The sequence below is a fragment of the Notothenia rossii genome (assembly GCF_949606895.1).
Source record: "Notothenia rossii genome assembly, chromosome: 6".
NCBI lineage: Eukaryota > Metazoa > Chordata > Actinopteri > Perciformes > Nototheniidae > Notothenia > Notothenia rossii.
The window spans coordinates 41,287,952-41,301,981 of NC_136909.1; the positions used below are offsets into that span (position 1 = coordinate 41,287,952).

Here is a 14,030-nt window from a genome sequence, read left to right on the forward strand (position 1 = left end):
TATGCATCTTTCAAATGATCCGGATTTAATCAGAAATGTTTGTTTTTAAAAATGTGGTTTTGGTGAAATCTAGATATGGCTTTAGCCTCAGTCCTTTGTACAACTATGTAGAATGTAACATCTCAGCTTTCCTGGACTGGAAAGCTGACTTAGCAAAGACAAAAACGTTTCAAAAACAATGTAAAAAAAAATATATATATATATCTAGCTTTGCTAGAGCATGGCAAAGGGATTCAACTGACAACTCTACCCTGATGCATATTTATTTGACTTCTCAAATCAACATCTATTACTTTTCTTAACTAATAATAAATACATATACTAATAGATTTACAAAAAATCAAAAGGGACACATTTCTAAGGAACACTGGACCCGTGATTTCCCTGTTGTTAGTTGCATTTGAATGATATAGGACATTTGAATACAAGCTCTTCCAGTAACACAGACTACATCCTCCTCGTGATGAGTGGTCCTATAGCAGCTCCAGCTCACACTGAGGGAGCGTTACAGGACTGTTGTGACTGCATTAGTTTCAACCCGGTGGTTTCTCAGTTGTTCTTCAGTGGACCTACTATCTTCCAGTCACCTGCATAGCAGCCACCTGTGTGCGCTCTGAGCATGCTCACTGTGTGTCCTCCTACTTCCTGCCAGTAGTGCTACAGCTCGGCTCTGTTTGTCTTTCTTTCTTCTCTCTTGTTCTCGTGCTCTCCGTCTGTCCATCCTTCCTTCCTGTGCACCCAAGATCCATCATGTGTCTCTTCTAGCTGGAGGTAGTAGAGAGTGATCTGGACTGCCAGGACGTGGAGCGTCTGTCCTTCCTGTCCGCCATGTCCGCTGACTACCTCAGCATGGACAGCCGGCTGACCTCTGACCTCGAAGACACCGCCGACGAGGGCGGGACCTACACCGATAACGAGCCGGATGTAGAGATGATGCACATCTCAGCCATCAGCCGCTCGTCTGAACCCGTCACAGCTGAGGAGGTCAGACACACACACACACACACACACACACACACACACACACACACACACACGCACACACACACACACACACGCACACACACACACACACACACACACACACACACACACACACACGCACACGCACACACACGCACACACACTTATCGGTCTAGTTTAGATAGTCTTAACAGTCACACATGTAATATTTTAAAGATGACTTCATTTTGTCATTTGACAACAACAAAGATCAGACATGATTAATAAAGCCATATTGATATTTAACAACCAAGGGAGTGGCTTATTTCCCTTTTATACTATTGAAAAGAGTGAAATAAGATTTGCAGTAGAACTTTGATGTACGGTACTTAAACCTCTACTAGTGTACCCTAGGTATCCATGGGCTTCTAACAGAATCATTTGTATGAAATGTTCTCTAACTTTTTGTGTGTTTTAAACGGACACTGTGGAAGCACTACATTCAAATTGGAACTTGACAATTACTTTAATATGTCCTCTCAAACAAGGCATTGTTGAAAAAAGTGGATATACACATTTCAGCATAAGAAAATACATATATTTAAAACAATATTATTATTATTTTATTCATATTTATTCACACAAAAAATGAATAAATAACAAATAAAAATATAATATATAAAAAACAAACAAACAAAGGATACAAAATAATACAGGATACCTGATATTGCTCATATTCATGGGACAAACATATTCAGGAGAAGGGATATTTACCTCGACGGGATCCTCTGTCAGCTGATCAGGGGTCTGTACCTGCAGCATGACTTCAGGCTGGGTAGTTAACATTTGGGATTCAACGTGAGCACTGACCTAAATAAAGTGCTGGAGTAAATGCTTCTCTCCCCTCTGCTCATCATTAGCCCTCCTTAGCCCGGCGGAGGGATACAGCCTCACCGCTCCAATATTTAGCTGACATCAGGCTCACTCATTGTCCCTGTTCAAATGACTTGTTATTCATCAACATAGTCATGCATTGATCTTCTTAATTCTCTGTATCTTCAGCTCTACTTCACTGTGTTGGCAAAGTGTTTAGGGCTTTATGATGGCATGTATGTGTTGCCTTCAGTATGCTGCTGCCACCTGCAGTGCAGACAGGAGAATACAGCTCCAGTAGCTTCTGTACAGCTGCTCTATAGTTAACCAGTGAATACAATGTCTGTACCTTCAATGTATTGCATTCTCTATTGTAATTATATGTCCACAGTTATTATGGACACACATGTACTAAATACACCAAATTACTAACAAAAGTCTTAATACATCCTTTTTGTAATGAATTCTTATGTATTTGTGTGTGTAGATCTTGCGCAGGTACAGTCCAGACATCCGGAGTCGCTTAAGGAAACTGAGCAGCCGTGAAGTCCTCAGCAGGTCCAGTCCTCCACCTGTCTTCTCACCAGACGGCAAGGTAAGACACACACAGTATATATGCACAGTGGGAACACACACACCTCAGGAAACACGCTTCTGCGTCCTAAAGCAATACAATCCAATTGTGAGGATTACATTACAGTACATGTCACTTGTGAGACACTTTTATCCAAAGCGACTTACATACAGTCAATCCTGTGGGCAGTCCCCAAAGGAACAATTTGGGGTGAAGTGTCTTGTCCAAGGACACAGCGGAATGTTGCCTGCAGCAGTGCCCCTGTGATCCGAAGATCAGCGCACTAACCAGATAAGATACTTTCTTTGTTTGGGTTTGGACTGTTGTTCAGACAAGGTATTATAGCTATTTGTTGGATATTAACTGGATTAATCACTTATCTAGGGAAATGAGTGAGTGTAAAATCAGATAGTGACATCACTATGTATCACTCGTGCTTCTATTGGCTACTTCTCCAACACATTGTACGTCTAACCAATCAGAGCAGACTGGGCTCTGGTTTCTGACAGAGGGTGAAAAGAGGTGTTGCAGCACACGCAGTAAGAGAAAAGTAAAGAGACTTGTTACAGTAGAGACACTACATACTGATATACACATTACATTTTATTTTTTTATTTTTTACACCTGAACATCAGCAGGAGAGGACTCTTTAAAGTAGAGACACTACATACTGATATACACCTGAACATCAGCAGGAGAGGACTCTTTAAAGTAGAGACACTACATACTGATATACACCTGAACATCAGCAGGAGAGGACTCTTTAAAGTAGAGACACCACATACTGATATACACCTGAACATCAGCAGGAGAGGACTCTTTAAAGTAGAGACACTACATACTGATATACACTTGAACATCAGCAGGAGAGGACTCTTTAAAGTAGAGACACTACATACTGATACAAATCTGAAAATGAGCAGAACATGTCCTCTTTAATACTTGCCCTATGCATACTGTTTTTTCCGAGGAAACAAATGTTGGAGTGTAGGGTTATTGTTAACAGTGAACAACAAGAACACAGTTCAACTCCATCAGCCAGCACCCACCTTTTGCAGATGAATACTTCTATCTCCTCATCATATTGACATTTATGTTGGCTGGAAACCATTTACAGTTTGTTTATACTGTGGGTTCAAATGAAATATGTTTATACAGCAGTGTTGCTCATAGTGACAACTGCACACAGGGTAACATAGTGGAGCATTTAGCAGCTAAAGAGCTAAAATAATGTATTGGTTGAAGATTTGGCGTATAGTGTGGTGCATACTCAAAAATAACTATAAGAGGAAATTAGTTGTAAATAGGAACACATGTGTAACCATTTTAACCATAAATATCTGGAAAGGTCAGTACAATAAGAATATCACAATTCACTCTGACTTCACAACCCAGACTACCACTGAAGCAGACCCACTAGTTTTTTATATTTAATAAATACAGTATACAGTTTCTCAATTTGTGGAATATTAAAGAGGCCCTGTTCTGCTTTTCCTCTCCTGTAGTGTGTTATATATGTTTTTGCATGTAAATGGTGTGTAAAGACTAAAATCCTTGTGTTCCCTCCAGAGGGAGCTTCTCTCCCCCCCCCCCCTGACTGAAACGCCTGACATCAATGTTACACTTCCGATTCTATTGGCTAGCGCTTTAACACATTGCACGTGATAGGCTAAGGGGCAGGACATTTCACACACATCTCTAAGTTGTTGACCAATCACAACAGAGCCGGCCAGCTAACCAATCAGAGCAGACTGGGCTCTGGAGGGTGAAAAGAGGTGCTGCAGCACAGGCCGTATGATAACAACAAAGAGCTTTTGAACATTAAAGCACGGAGACATGTCACAGTGGAGACACTACATACTGATATGAAGCTGAACATGAGCAGAATGGGTCCTCTTTAAAAGGATGTAGATTTGTTATTGAATATTTGTATCCATTGAGAAATAACCAAACACATAATGTAATTAAGTAACATATGAAACATGAAATTCTTTGTTCCCACTGTTCTCTATGGGAACATGTTTCTAAAACCAAATATGGATTCTGCTCAGGAGGTAATACTTAATTCAAAGCTTTCCTCCCCACCCCACTGAACTTTGTCTATTTGCATCCTTCCTTACGGGTCAAAGTTCTCCTAGGTGACATGGAATAGATGTCTAAACCATGCAGCCTGACAACAGGAGTTCATCAAGGCTCAGTCTTTGGCCCTTTCCTCTTCTCCCACTACATAAAGGATGCTCTCGTACTTATGTGTGGCTTCTCCTAGCTAGGTAGACGGCTTTTCTTTTCATCCCCCAATCAAAAACTGTCATCTCTCCTTGCCTAGCTGAAATCCCATAGCTGTTGTCCTGGAGCTCAACTTTAACTCATCTTTTTTATCCTGTCCAAGTGATGTATATTTAGTACGTTGGGTTTATTGTTTTAGTTTTGTTTTTAAACTTAGTATCGAGAAGGTATCAAACTTCTTGGAATTTCTCTAGTTTTGGTATCCTTTACTACATTTCTAGAATCTTCTTCCCTGCTGATGACTTTAATTGATCTAGCAGATGTGACATGATATCACAGCAACGACAACCTCAAACACCACTGCTGGCATTCTGCAAAAATGGCAAATGATTACCATCATCCAGCACCTCATACATTTCCTCAGGTGTTCCTGGAACACCTGGAATAAGCATTCCCTTTCTTGCTGACCTAAATCAAGGAAAACATTTTGGATACACAATCCAATAAGCTTGACAGAATAGTTTAGCCCTCAGTATGTCCACCTGCTGTGGTCGAGATGGAGAATTACTAAAAGCTAAGGAGCTCATTTTGTTTGAGTGCCTCTAGTCTCAGTATGGCTGCATTATGACGTTTCTGCTTAGTTTCTATTGTCTTTTATAAAAGTCAGATTTTTACCACCACTAACTCTGAGTATCTGCTCTGGCTCTAATGCTTTTTCTCCAGGTGAAACTGTCTCTGAGGGACGATCCGGCCACTTTGTCAGGATCAACTAACCCACACCATCACCACCGTCAGCACCACCCTCCACCCCCCAGCTCCAGCAGAAGTTACGATTCTCCCTCCAGCAGCAGCCCGGCCAGCAGCAACAATGACCCACCCCCACTCATCCCCCGTTCAGCAGCTTCCTCCGGCCCGCTGCCCCTGCCTCCGGCTCACCACTTTAACTCCTGCAGCAAAATGTGGCCTGTGGGAGCGCCTCAACCCCCCCCCATTCTTAGGTCCATCAGTTGTGGGGGCACGGCAGAGGCTACAGTGCACCCCCCCGGGGCTCTTTCCGGTGCCCTGGCAGCCTGCAGGCAGCAGGAGGAGGCGGCGCAAGACAGCCCTGGGGAGGACCCCTCCCTCAGGTCCTTCTATGGGAAGATCAAGGCCTTCGAAAAGATGGATCACTTCGCCCGGGCCCAGAGGATCCTGGAGCTGCAGGAGGCGCAGAGTGCCAGGGTGGGCAGAGCTCTTTGTTCCTATTGGCCAGCTGTAGTATCAGGAGGTGATTTACACGCATTGGAGTAAACTAACCAAGTATATTTACTCAAATACTGTACTAATGTACAATATTGAGAGACTTGTGCTTTGCTTGAATATTTAAATATTTTGCTACTTCTTACTTCTACTACACTACAACAACGACCTGAACTACAATTCAGAGGTAAATCGTGTACTTTTACTCCTCTGCATTTATTTAATACCTTTAGTTACTTTACAGATTTTGATTGATAATGTGAAATATAATCAACTCTTAAATCAGACTTTAGTTACACCTATTCTCAAGAATAACATCATACAAATCTTATATAGCACCTTTTAAAACTAAGTTACTAAATAATAAATGGATTTTGTAGTAAAAGTACAAAAGCGATTTTTGTATTTTATTTAATGAGGTATTTCTCTGTACAGCACTTTGGTCTGGAGGTTTGAAAGTGCTGTACACATAAAGCTGTATTTTACATTTCATTTACCAAAGAAAAAGAAATGTCCTGATTATCACTCATGTATCGTGTAATTATAACTCAACATCTCATCAAGAATAGATTCAAAAATACAAAACATGAGGAAACCACAAGCAGGTCTAACATAAACAAGACATACTAATGGACACCAATGATGGGGACAAGGACAATAACATTACCAAAGGATGGAGAGCACTACAGGCTAATCGGACATTCTGAGTGTTGAAGTGGGATTGGATGATGATTTTGTCTGATTTGTGTCTGTCTATTTCAGTAGAGTAGTTTTGTAGGTAGAAGCTGCACTTTAGTTTGGATCCCGGTCATTTCAAGCTTTAATACACTGATCTGTGTTTGCAGATGGAAATGGCTCAGAAGCACCCCGACATCTACGCCGTTCCTCTGAAGGCGGCCAAGCTGGAGCACAGCCGCCCTCAGCCTATCGGGTAGGCTCACTACTGCCATACGCCTCGCTGTGAGTGGCTGTCTGCATGTCAGTGTAACCTCACACTTCCCCCTCCGATACCACAGCCACAAAGGCTCGCATTGTTGGGGAAATCCATAACCAGTTACCTATCACAATATAAAGTACTGTAACCTGATTGCTTTCCATTACTTTTGGATTAACTCAATATCAAATGCAATGCAAATAATACACAAGAGAAAATAAATATCAATGAATGGCTTCAACTTTAACTTGAGTCCTATTCGAATGCATATATTGATTTGCCGATTTATAGTCCACTGATAGTTAATCAAGTTATCTATATAACTTTATCTGGATGTCAAATGGAAAGTGAGTATACATTGTAATGTTTCAGAGAATACTACCCTCAATATAATTAAGGCCTAAGAATAGGAAATACAAATGTCCTTGCAGCTTCTACAGCATGATGACCGGTTCAGAGGGTTACATTAAACATTTATTTAAAATGTTACAATTACTAGTTTCCTGTTAAAAATTAAGTCTATTATGTAAGACCACGGAGTAATGTGACCTTAGAAAAGAAGAAATCAAGATATTTAGTTTCAAAAGTCCTCTTAAAATTAAAGCTAGGCTACAGAATAGTATAGTTTACAAATGCTGTTTTGTTTAATACATGATCATGACGGAAGGAGAGTGCGAGTTGTGCAAACCAAACAAAGTAATTAGAAATAGCCATGTAGCAGCAACTGAAATAGTCAACACAAAATAATAAACAATATAGCCGTCCTCTATTTCTTGAGGGGGCTCCATGTACCCCTCTCAGGACCCAGCAAGAGACCAGAACCAGGTTACCTGCTTTTATTTAGTGACTCATTACCTGATTCTGATCAGCTTTCTGGCTTCCGGCGCTCCGAACACACCGCACTGCAACAGGTGCCTTGCTCAAGGGCACCACGACAGCACCCAGGAGACATTCAAAGAATATTTCATCTAAATAAAACATTTTTCCCAGACATGAATATGTGTTAAAGTGGCTCTTACATGGGGACCAGGGATCAGTGAAGTCACTGGGATTCATCATGTGGGAACTATGAACGCCTGTACACCTTTTATCGCAATTCATCCAATAGTTGTTGAGACATTTATGTCTGAAGTGGTGGACAGAAGTTGTGAAATCAGAATCGTCAACTACATAAAGTTGATTTTATGAGTGCAGGACTCAACACAACTGTTGTCTGTCCCTCCAGGTCCAGCTCCCGCCCTGGACCCCAGACTTCTCCGTCCTCCAGGGAGGGGCGTCCCTTCTGCCCCAGCGAGGAGCATGTGGAGGAGGAGGCAGCGCCTGAATACTACACCGCCAACTCCTTCCAGTACCAGGACACCCAGCTGTAGCTGTCCTGGACACATGTTCATGCACTGCAGCTGCAGTCTATAACACATCCATGCCATCATGCCCTGCACAATAAGCTGCTGACTCTGAACTGACTCTTGCTTCTTTGATATTAAAGGACAAAAACTTTTATTTTTGATTCACAGAAGTTTAAGCAATCTCACTATCCATTTGGATTGGAACACTGTCCTCACTTAACTTTTTACGTTTATCTAATGGTTTCTTTATTCTTTACCACTTTTAAAGGGTAAACTGAGTAATCAGGAACCACTTGTTTTATTGCCTATGCAACTTTTCAGTTCGTGCACAGCAACTGAAACGTATTGCCACGAGTTTTGCTCTCACGAAAACCTCAAGAAACCTAAAAACCACAATGCGCTTTATCATCTCTCCCCATCTTTTTCAAGCTACTATTATTGCCAGCTAGGATCAATAAATGTCAGCTATATTATGATATTCAACGTATATATGTATATATATATATGCACAGTATATATATGTATTTAAAGTCAAGTGTTTATACTCTGTATTTGCATTCCTTCGTATATGACAATGCCTGTGTATACATGCAGTATATATCTATATATATAGTCTATCTAGTTACACTGGAATTTGTAATAATTTTTTGAAGTGCCTTTTACTTTCTCAGTCCCATGAGGTTCGGGTTGTGTTTCCTCTGCCCCTCAGCCGCCCAGCCGTATTAAAACCTCTGCTGCTGTCAAGCTTAAAGGGAAACCAGGGAACCAGTGAAACCAAAATCTCAATGCTGAGCCCATACACCACACACTGTACTGTCAGGATTTTAGAAAGAGCTAACACTGTCTGAACGCTAGAATCCATCCACAGCAATATCAGTTTGAGACTTTATGTGTAAATAATGAGAGTAGTTCAAAAGTGTTATCTGTAAAGGCCTGGTCACTCCGGGATTAAGGTGGCAAATCAACAGATTTCAATAGAAGCTGCAAAATGTGCGGAATAGCTTGCAGGGTTAGGAGTTCAAGTTTAGTGAAATCAAGCATTAACAAATAGTGAATTGTGTTGACACGCTGATCTTTGAAGGAAATTAAGTTCAGATTGTCAAAAGAAAAAAGAGGCTATCATAGCTTGTTAGCTCTGTTACACTTTTTATATATACTTATAAGGCAAAGGCTTGCAACAACACAAATTATTTTTGTTGCAGCCCTACTGTTTCCACCTTCGCATGTTGGCAACGGCTATAGGAGCTTGGTAAATCCTCCTGCAGACAGTTACTGCATCACCATGCTGCAAGATAAACTAATTTAGATGCGGCTTGCAATACATTTAGCTGAGCCCTTTCTGGTGTGAGCGGGCCTAATAATTGCTTTTCGTCATTGTTTCCTTCTTTGGTGCTCAGCAGTACCGCCCAGCCACAAAGGGTTTGCCAGTTTGAACTGAGCGGCCAGTAGCGAGATGTCTTGAGCCTGGGATTGTTTTGTTGGTTGACTTTCAGCAGGTGATGCCCTTTTCTGTCTGTTCAGCCATGGAGGCTATCACTGCCTATGCTAACAACCCTGTTAAATGATACGGTTGGTGACATTCTACATTTTTCTTATTGTCAACAAATCCCATGTGCAGACCCAAACCAACAATGAATGTATCCACTAACAAGTATTGTGTGTGTATCCAACACCTGATACTGAATATCTTATTTCTCTGTGCCATAGAGCTTTAATGTTGGTCACAAAACTGTAAGAGGCTCGACCAGAGCAGCAAGAGTGGATTAATCCGCTGCTGAAAATACTGCAGTCCCCAACAAATGCACTATTTCCTCCTGTTTGAAAAATAACTAATGTGTTCAGTTCTTTGAAAATAATAAACTATATATTTGTGAGCTTTTGTAATATATATATTTATGTCTTCAGAAGGAACCAGAGTGTATTGAGTTGTGGACTAAGGCAGTGTTGATATCGCTTTTTGGGACAATAAGAAGAATTTGGAATAACACCAGCCTTATTTTCTAAAGCTGTTTCCCATTTTTGATACTTGAAGCCTGAATAGAGTGGTGCAAGAAAGAGTCCTAAAACCAGGGAATTAGTTTCACGGCAGGTTCCCTCATCTCAAAGTCAATGTTTTTGGGTCATATTTTTAGTCTGACGCTTAAGAAATGTTCATACTTTGTTCTACGACATAAAATACATCAGTGAATACCCCGCTGGTAAATGTTGGAAGCTTTTATGTGTGTTAAAAACAGTGGTTGCAATCAAGTGACTAAATGAACAAAACATTAGCCGCCTTTAGCTTAGCGGTGGTGACTCGCAGCCATGTGACCGTCATGAAGCTTGTTTATAGCCTATTGTTAGCTTTTAACATCTACCGATAGCATTTGTGCTTCAAAAATCATAAAGAGTTTTTAAAATGTAGAGATTATCCTGCTGAAAAAACGTGTGTTTGCCTCAGATCTTATATTCTGCAATATTCTAAAAGCTGATGGAAAAGTCCCATGACTTTTTGTTGAGGAAGCCCTTCTGATGCTCACTCCCTGGTTCCTACAAACATACATCATCACCACTCTGTGACAGGGTGCAGCAGCATCAGCCCACTGAAGGTTTAACTGAAGTACCCCCTAAGCTGGGGGTGGTTATCCAACCCTGTCTGAAGGCTATCAAGTGAGAGACATCTTCTTTTATTAGTCCAAAACAGACGATAGGACTTCCTGTGTGCCAGCAGACATTTATCTACACAGGTCTATCATACAGGGGTAGCAGCAAAAACCGGATAATGAGCTGGCTCTATCATTTTAGTTTTTACCAGTATCCACAGTGTATTCAATCACGTACAAAGGTCTTTAGCCAGAAAGAAACTTGTGAAGCCACAGATGGGGTGTGTGTGTGGTGGAGGCAGTGTTCTTTGGGCTCCACCATCAGTGTGTATGAACGGTGTCCCACATGTTTCAAATATGCTTGATTGTATATCTCAGTTCACTCTTCAGCTCCAAACATGAGCTACCAAGTGCTTACCGTCAGCAGTGGCGGCGCCAGGGTATGGCTGGGGTAGGCTGCAGCCATATCAAGAAATGGCTTAGCCCCACCTTAGCCCCACCATGAAAAATGATGTTAAAGTAAGCAAATTAAATTGAATAATAAGCTAAATGTTGAGAACACTGCTTACGAAAATATACGGGTCGTGTCCACAACACACAAACTGATCCTGCTGTAGATATATATATATATATATATATATATATATATATATATATATACACAGTATAGGGTTATGCTAGAAGAGGGGTGCAAGGAATAGTCTAAGTAGTGGGGGAGTTTTATACACTAAAGGTGTGGAAATTCTCTGGCGTTATAATATCAGCGCGGCCGTGGTCAGAGCAAAATGCCTCCGAATGCAATTTGAATAGACCTACAGCCAATCAGAGCAACGAAACGTTGGGTCATGCCCAGTCTATGGTCATGCCTTACTGATAGAGTGGCAAAGTCACGCCCATATACATCTGTGGTCCATCGGAAAAATTATGCATTGAAGTCAATGGAGAGAGAAAACTTATCTTTCGATCCCGTTTGAATTGTGCCATGAATTACACATATGATGTTTATCAATCTTAAAAAATCATTTCCATGTCAAAAAAGTCACAGTTTGTCGTAAAACTGTTGAAATATAAGACTATGAAAAATACGCAACTAGAAAGACTGCAAATCCTAGAGTCGCGTAAGTGATGTCATAACAGTTTTCCTCCAATAAGATAGCTAAGATCAGCTAGATAGATGCTATCTATATGGCGCCGGCTAAGATAACTTTAACAAGATGCCTGTGTGCTTAGTACCAGGTTGTTATCATGCCAGCAATGGGTCTTACTCGTTCTTTCAGTTCCCGTCTGATGAAAGGACCAGGAGTGGCTGGATCACGTTAGCTACCTAGCTAGTAGCTAGCACGTTAGTTAGCATTACAGCCTTGTCATTTTTATTAGCCTTAACATGAAGTAACATTAAGTAACCCAACATGTTAAACAGTAAGAGTAGTAGTCATATTTCGTGAACCCTTTGAAGAGTAGCCTACTGTCACACCGGTGTGATCATTCTATAATAGGCTACACCATTTAAGCCCGGGGGAGAAATACTAACGCTACATTAGCATCTGCGATTTTTTCTACTTCACGCTATCTGCACAAATGGTTGACATTAAACATTAAAATGACCAGGCAGTTCAGAGAGAATCAAAGGAAGGCAGGCAGGCAGGCGGCGTTGCATGACCTTGACGTGTTTCATCGTGGTAATAGTGAGGGTAGTCAATCGTTTTGTTGACAAGCCAGTAGTGACGGCCATCTTGGTGACGTGTGTTGTTCTGCTAGACCAGAGATGTAGTTCATTCAGCGTTTTTGACTTGCAAAATTATCTTTTAAATTGACAAACATCATACTGTATATGTAATTCGTGGCACAATTCAAACGGGATCGAAAGATAATCTTTCTCTCCATTGACTTCAATACATAATTTTTCCGAAATAAGGTCCCATGGAGGTCCACCGGAAGGGGAGGCTCTTCGCCACTCTATTGAGATCAGTCGGAACCGTCATTCAGTATCCCCATTGGATCTTCAACTATCATACGTCACGTTCACAGTGATCCCTTTTTATTTACTACAAGACAAATGTACCGTTTTATTTCATACAGTTCCATTCTGATTGAGACAGGGGAATAATCTAAACCTCACGTGTGGCGTTTCACTGTCAAGGGGGGCGATATAGCGTGTATGTAATTACATTGCAAATACTGATTTGAGACCCACCAATGTATGGGTTAGCCCTACCATAGATTACCCAACAAAAATACTCTGGCGCCGCCACTGACCGTCAGAAGTGCTAATGAGTGACGTCCCTCACAACGCACCGGCACTGAACTCATGGAGTGTACTGTAGTGTGTCATGGCAGAGGGTAATACTGCAAATGAGACTGAGAGAATGGGAAGAATGATTGGACTGTGTCTGCTGAGTTTTTCCATGTTTTCACCTTAAAACACCAAATAAAACAAAAAGTCTTAACCACATGAGTGCATGGAATGTGATCTGTTATGGCATTTATGGTATTAAAGCTTAATACAGTGTAATCCTAATGAAATATAAACTGCTGCATCCTGAGAATGTCATGTGTGCGTGTGTTTAAACAGATGTGTTTGGACAAGGGGGTTTTAAGACACTACAGGAAAGACAGGGACAAAGGAAGACATTTGTTCTAGGGAGGTAGCTGCGACACCCAACTGTTCTTTGTAGGTCTTGAGTTTTGCCTACTGCCATAGGGCGACCACCTGGCCTCACATGATGTTGTGAGGTCATGTGGGTTATCTTTTCTTTGTTTGTTTCCCTATAAGAGTGGCTGTAACAGAACGGGGCGCTCTCTTTAGTGGAGACGTCATGCTTGCAAGCATTAAAACGAAGATCTTAAAATATTTAATATCGATATTGTGTTTCTTTGCATATTTGCCTAACTCATCTTTTACTCTAGACCGCAGCTGATTTTAAGTAGCCACCATATTTGTCCGATAATCTAATACATATAAAATCATTGCCAGTGTTATCAGTTGCAAGTGTGTATTTGTTATAATAATGACAAAAAAATAATACATTTAATAGTAATTATAATAAAAAAATAAAAACGATTTCCTTAAAAATTATGATTAGTCATCACGCTCGTGACCCCGCGGCGAGCTGGGGGTGTGTCAGTGACACACCCACGGCAAGCCAGCTCTCCGCCCGCCGATTATGCGGCAGCTCTTTTCCTCAAGAACGCAACGAAAAAGCTCTATAATGGCAGGAAAACATTTTGCGCGTGCGCACTTGTGTGGCATTGTTTGGAGTTTGGAGCTAATTAAAATAGCGTCCCCCCCAGTAAAAAACTCCCCACTACACCAC

General features: G+C 41.1%; 1 protein-coding gene across 4 annotated transcripts in view; it reads left to right on the forward strand.

Moving 5' to 3' along the window:
* LOC307043416 (tight junction protein 2-like) overlaps positions 1-13,168 on the forward strand; it is a 33,067-nt gene extending 19,899 nt beyond the window's left edge. Inside the window, exons 12-16 of one of the 4 annotated variants that reach the window (XM_079687844.1) lie at positions 766-984; positions 2,303-2,410; positions 5,339-5,882; positions 6,700-6,814; positions 8,014-13,168. In XM_079687844.1, coding sequence (XP_079543970.1) covers positions 766-984; positions 2,303-2,410; positions 5,339-5,882; positions 6,700-6,814; positions 8,014-8,158 — 1,131 coding nt within the window. In that variant the 3' untranslated portion in view covers positions 8,159-13,168. The remainder of the gene's footprint in view (positions 1-765; positions 985-2,302; positions 2,411-5,338; positions 5,883-6,699; positions 6,815-8,013) is intronic. The other 3 variants (XM_079687846.1, XM_079687845.1, XM_079687847.1) reach the window with 3 other exon arrangements.
* The last annotated feature ends 862 nt before the right edge of the window (positions 13,169-14,030 follow it).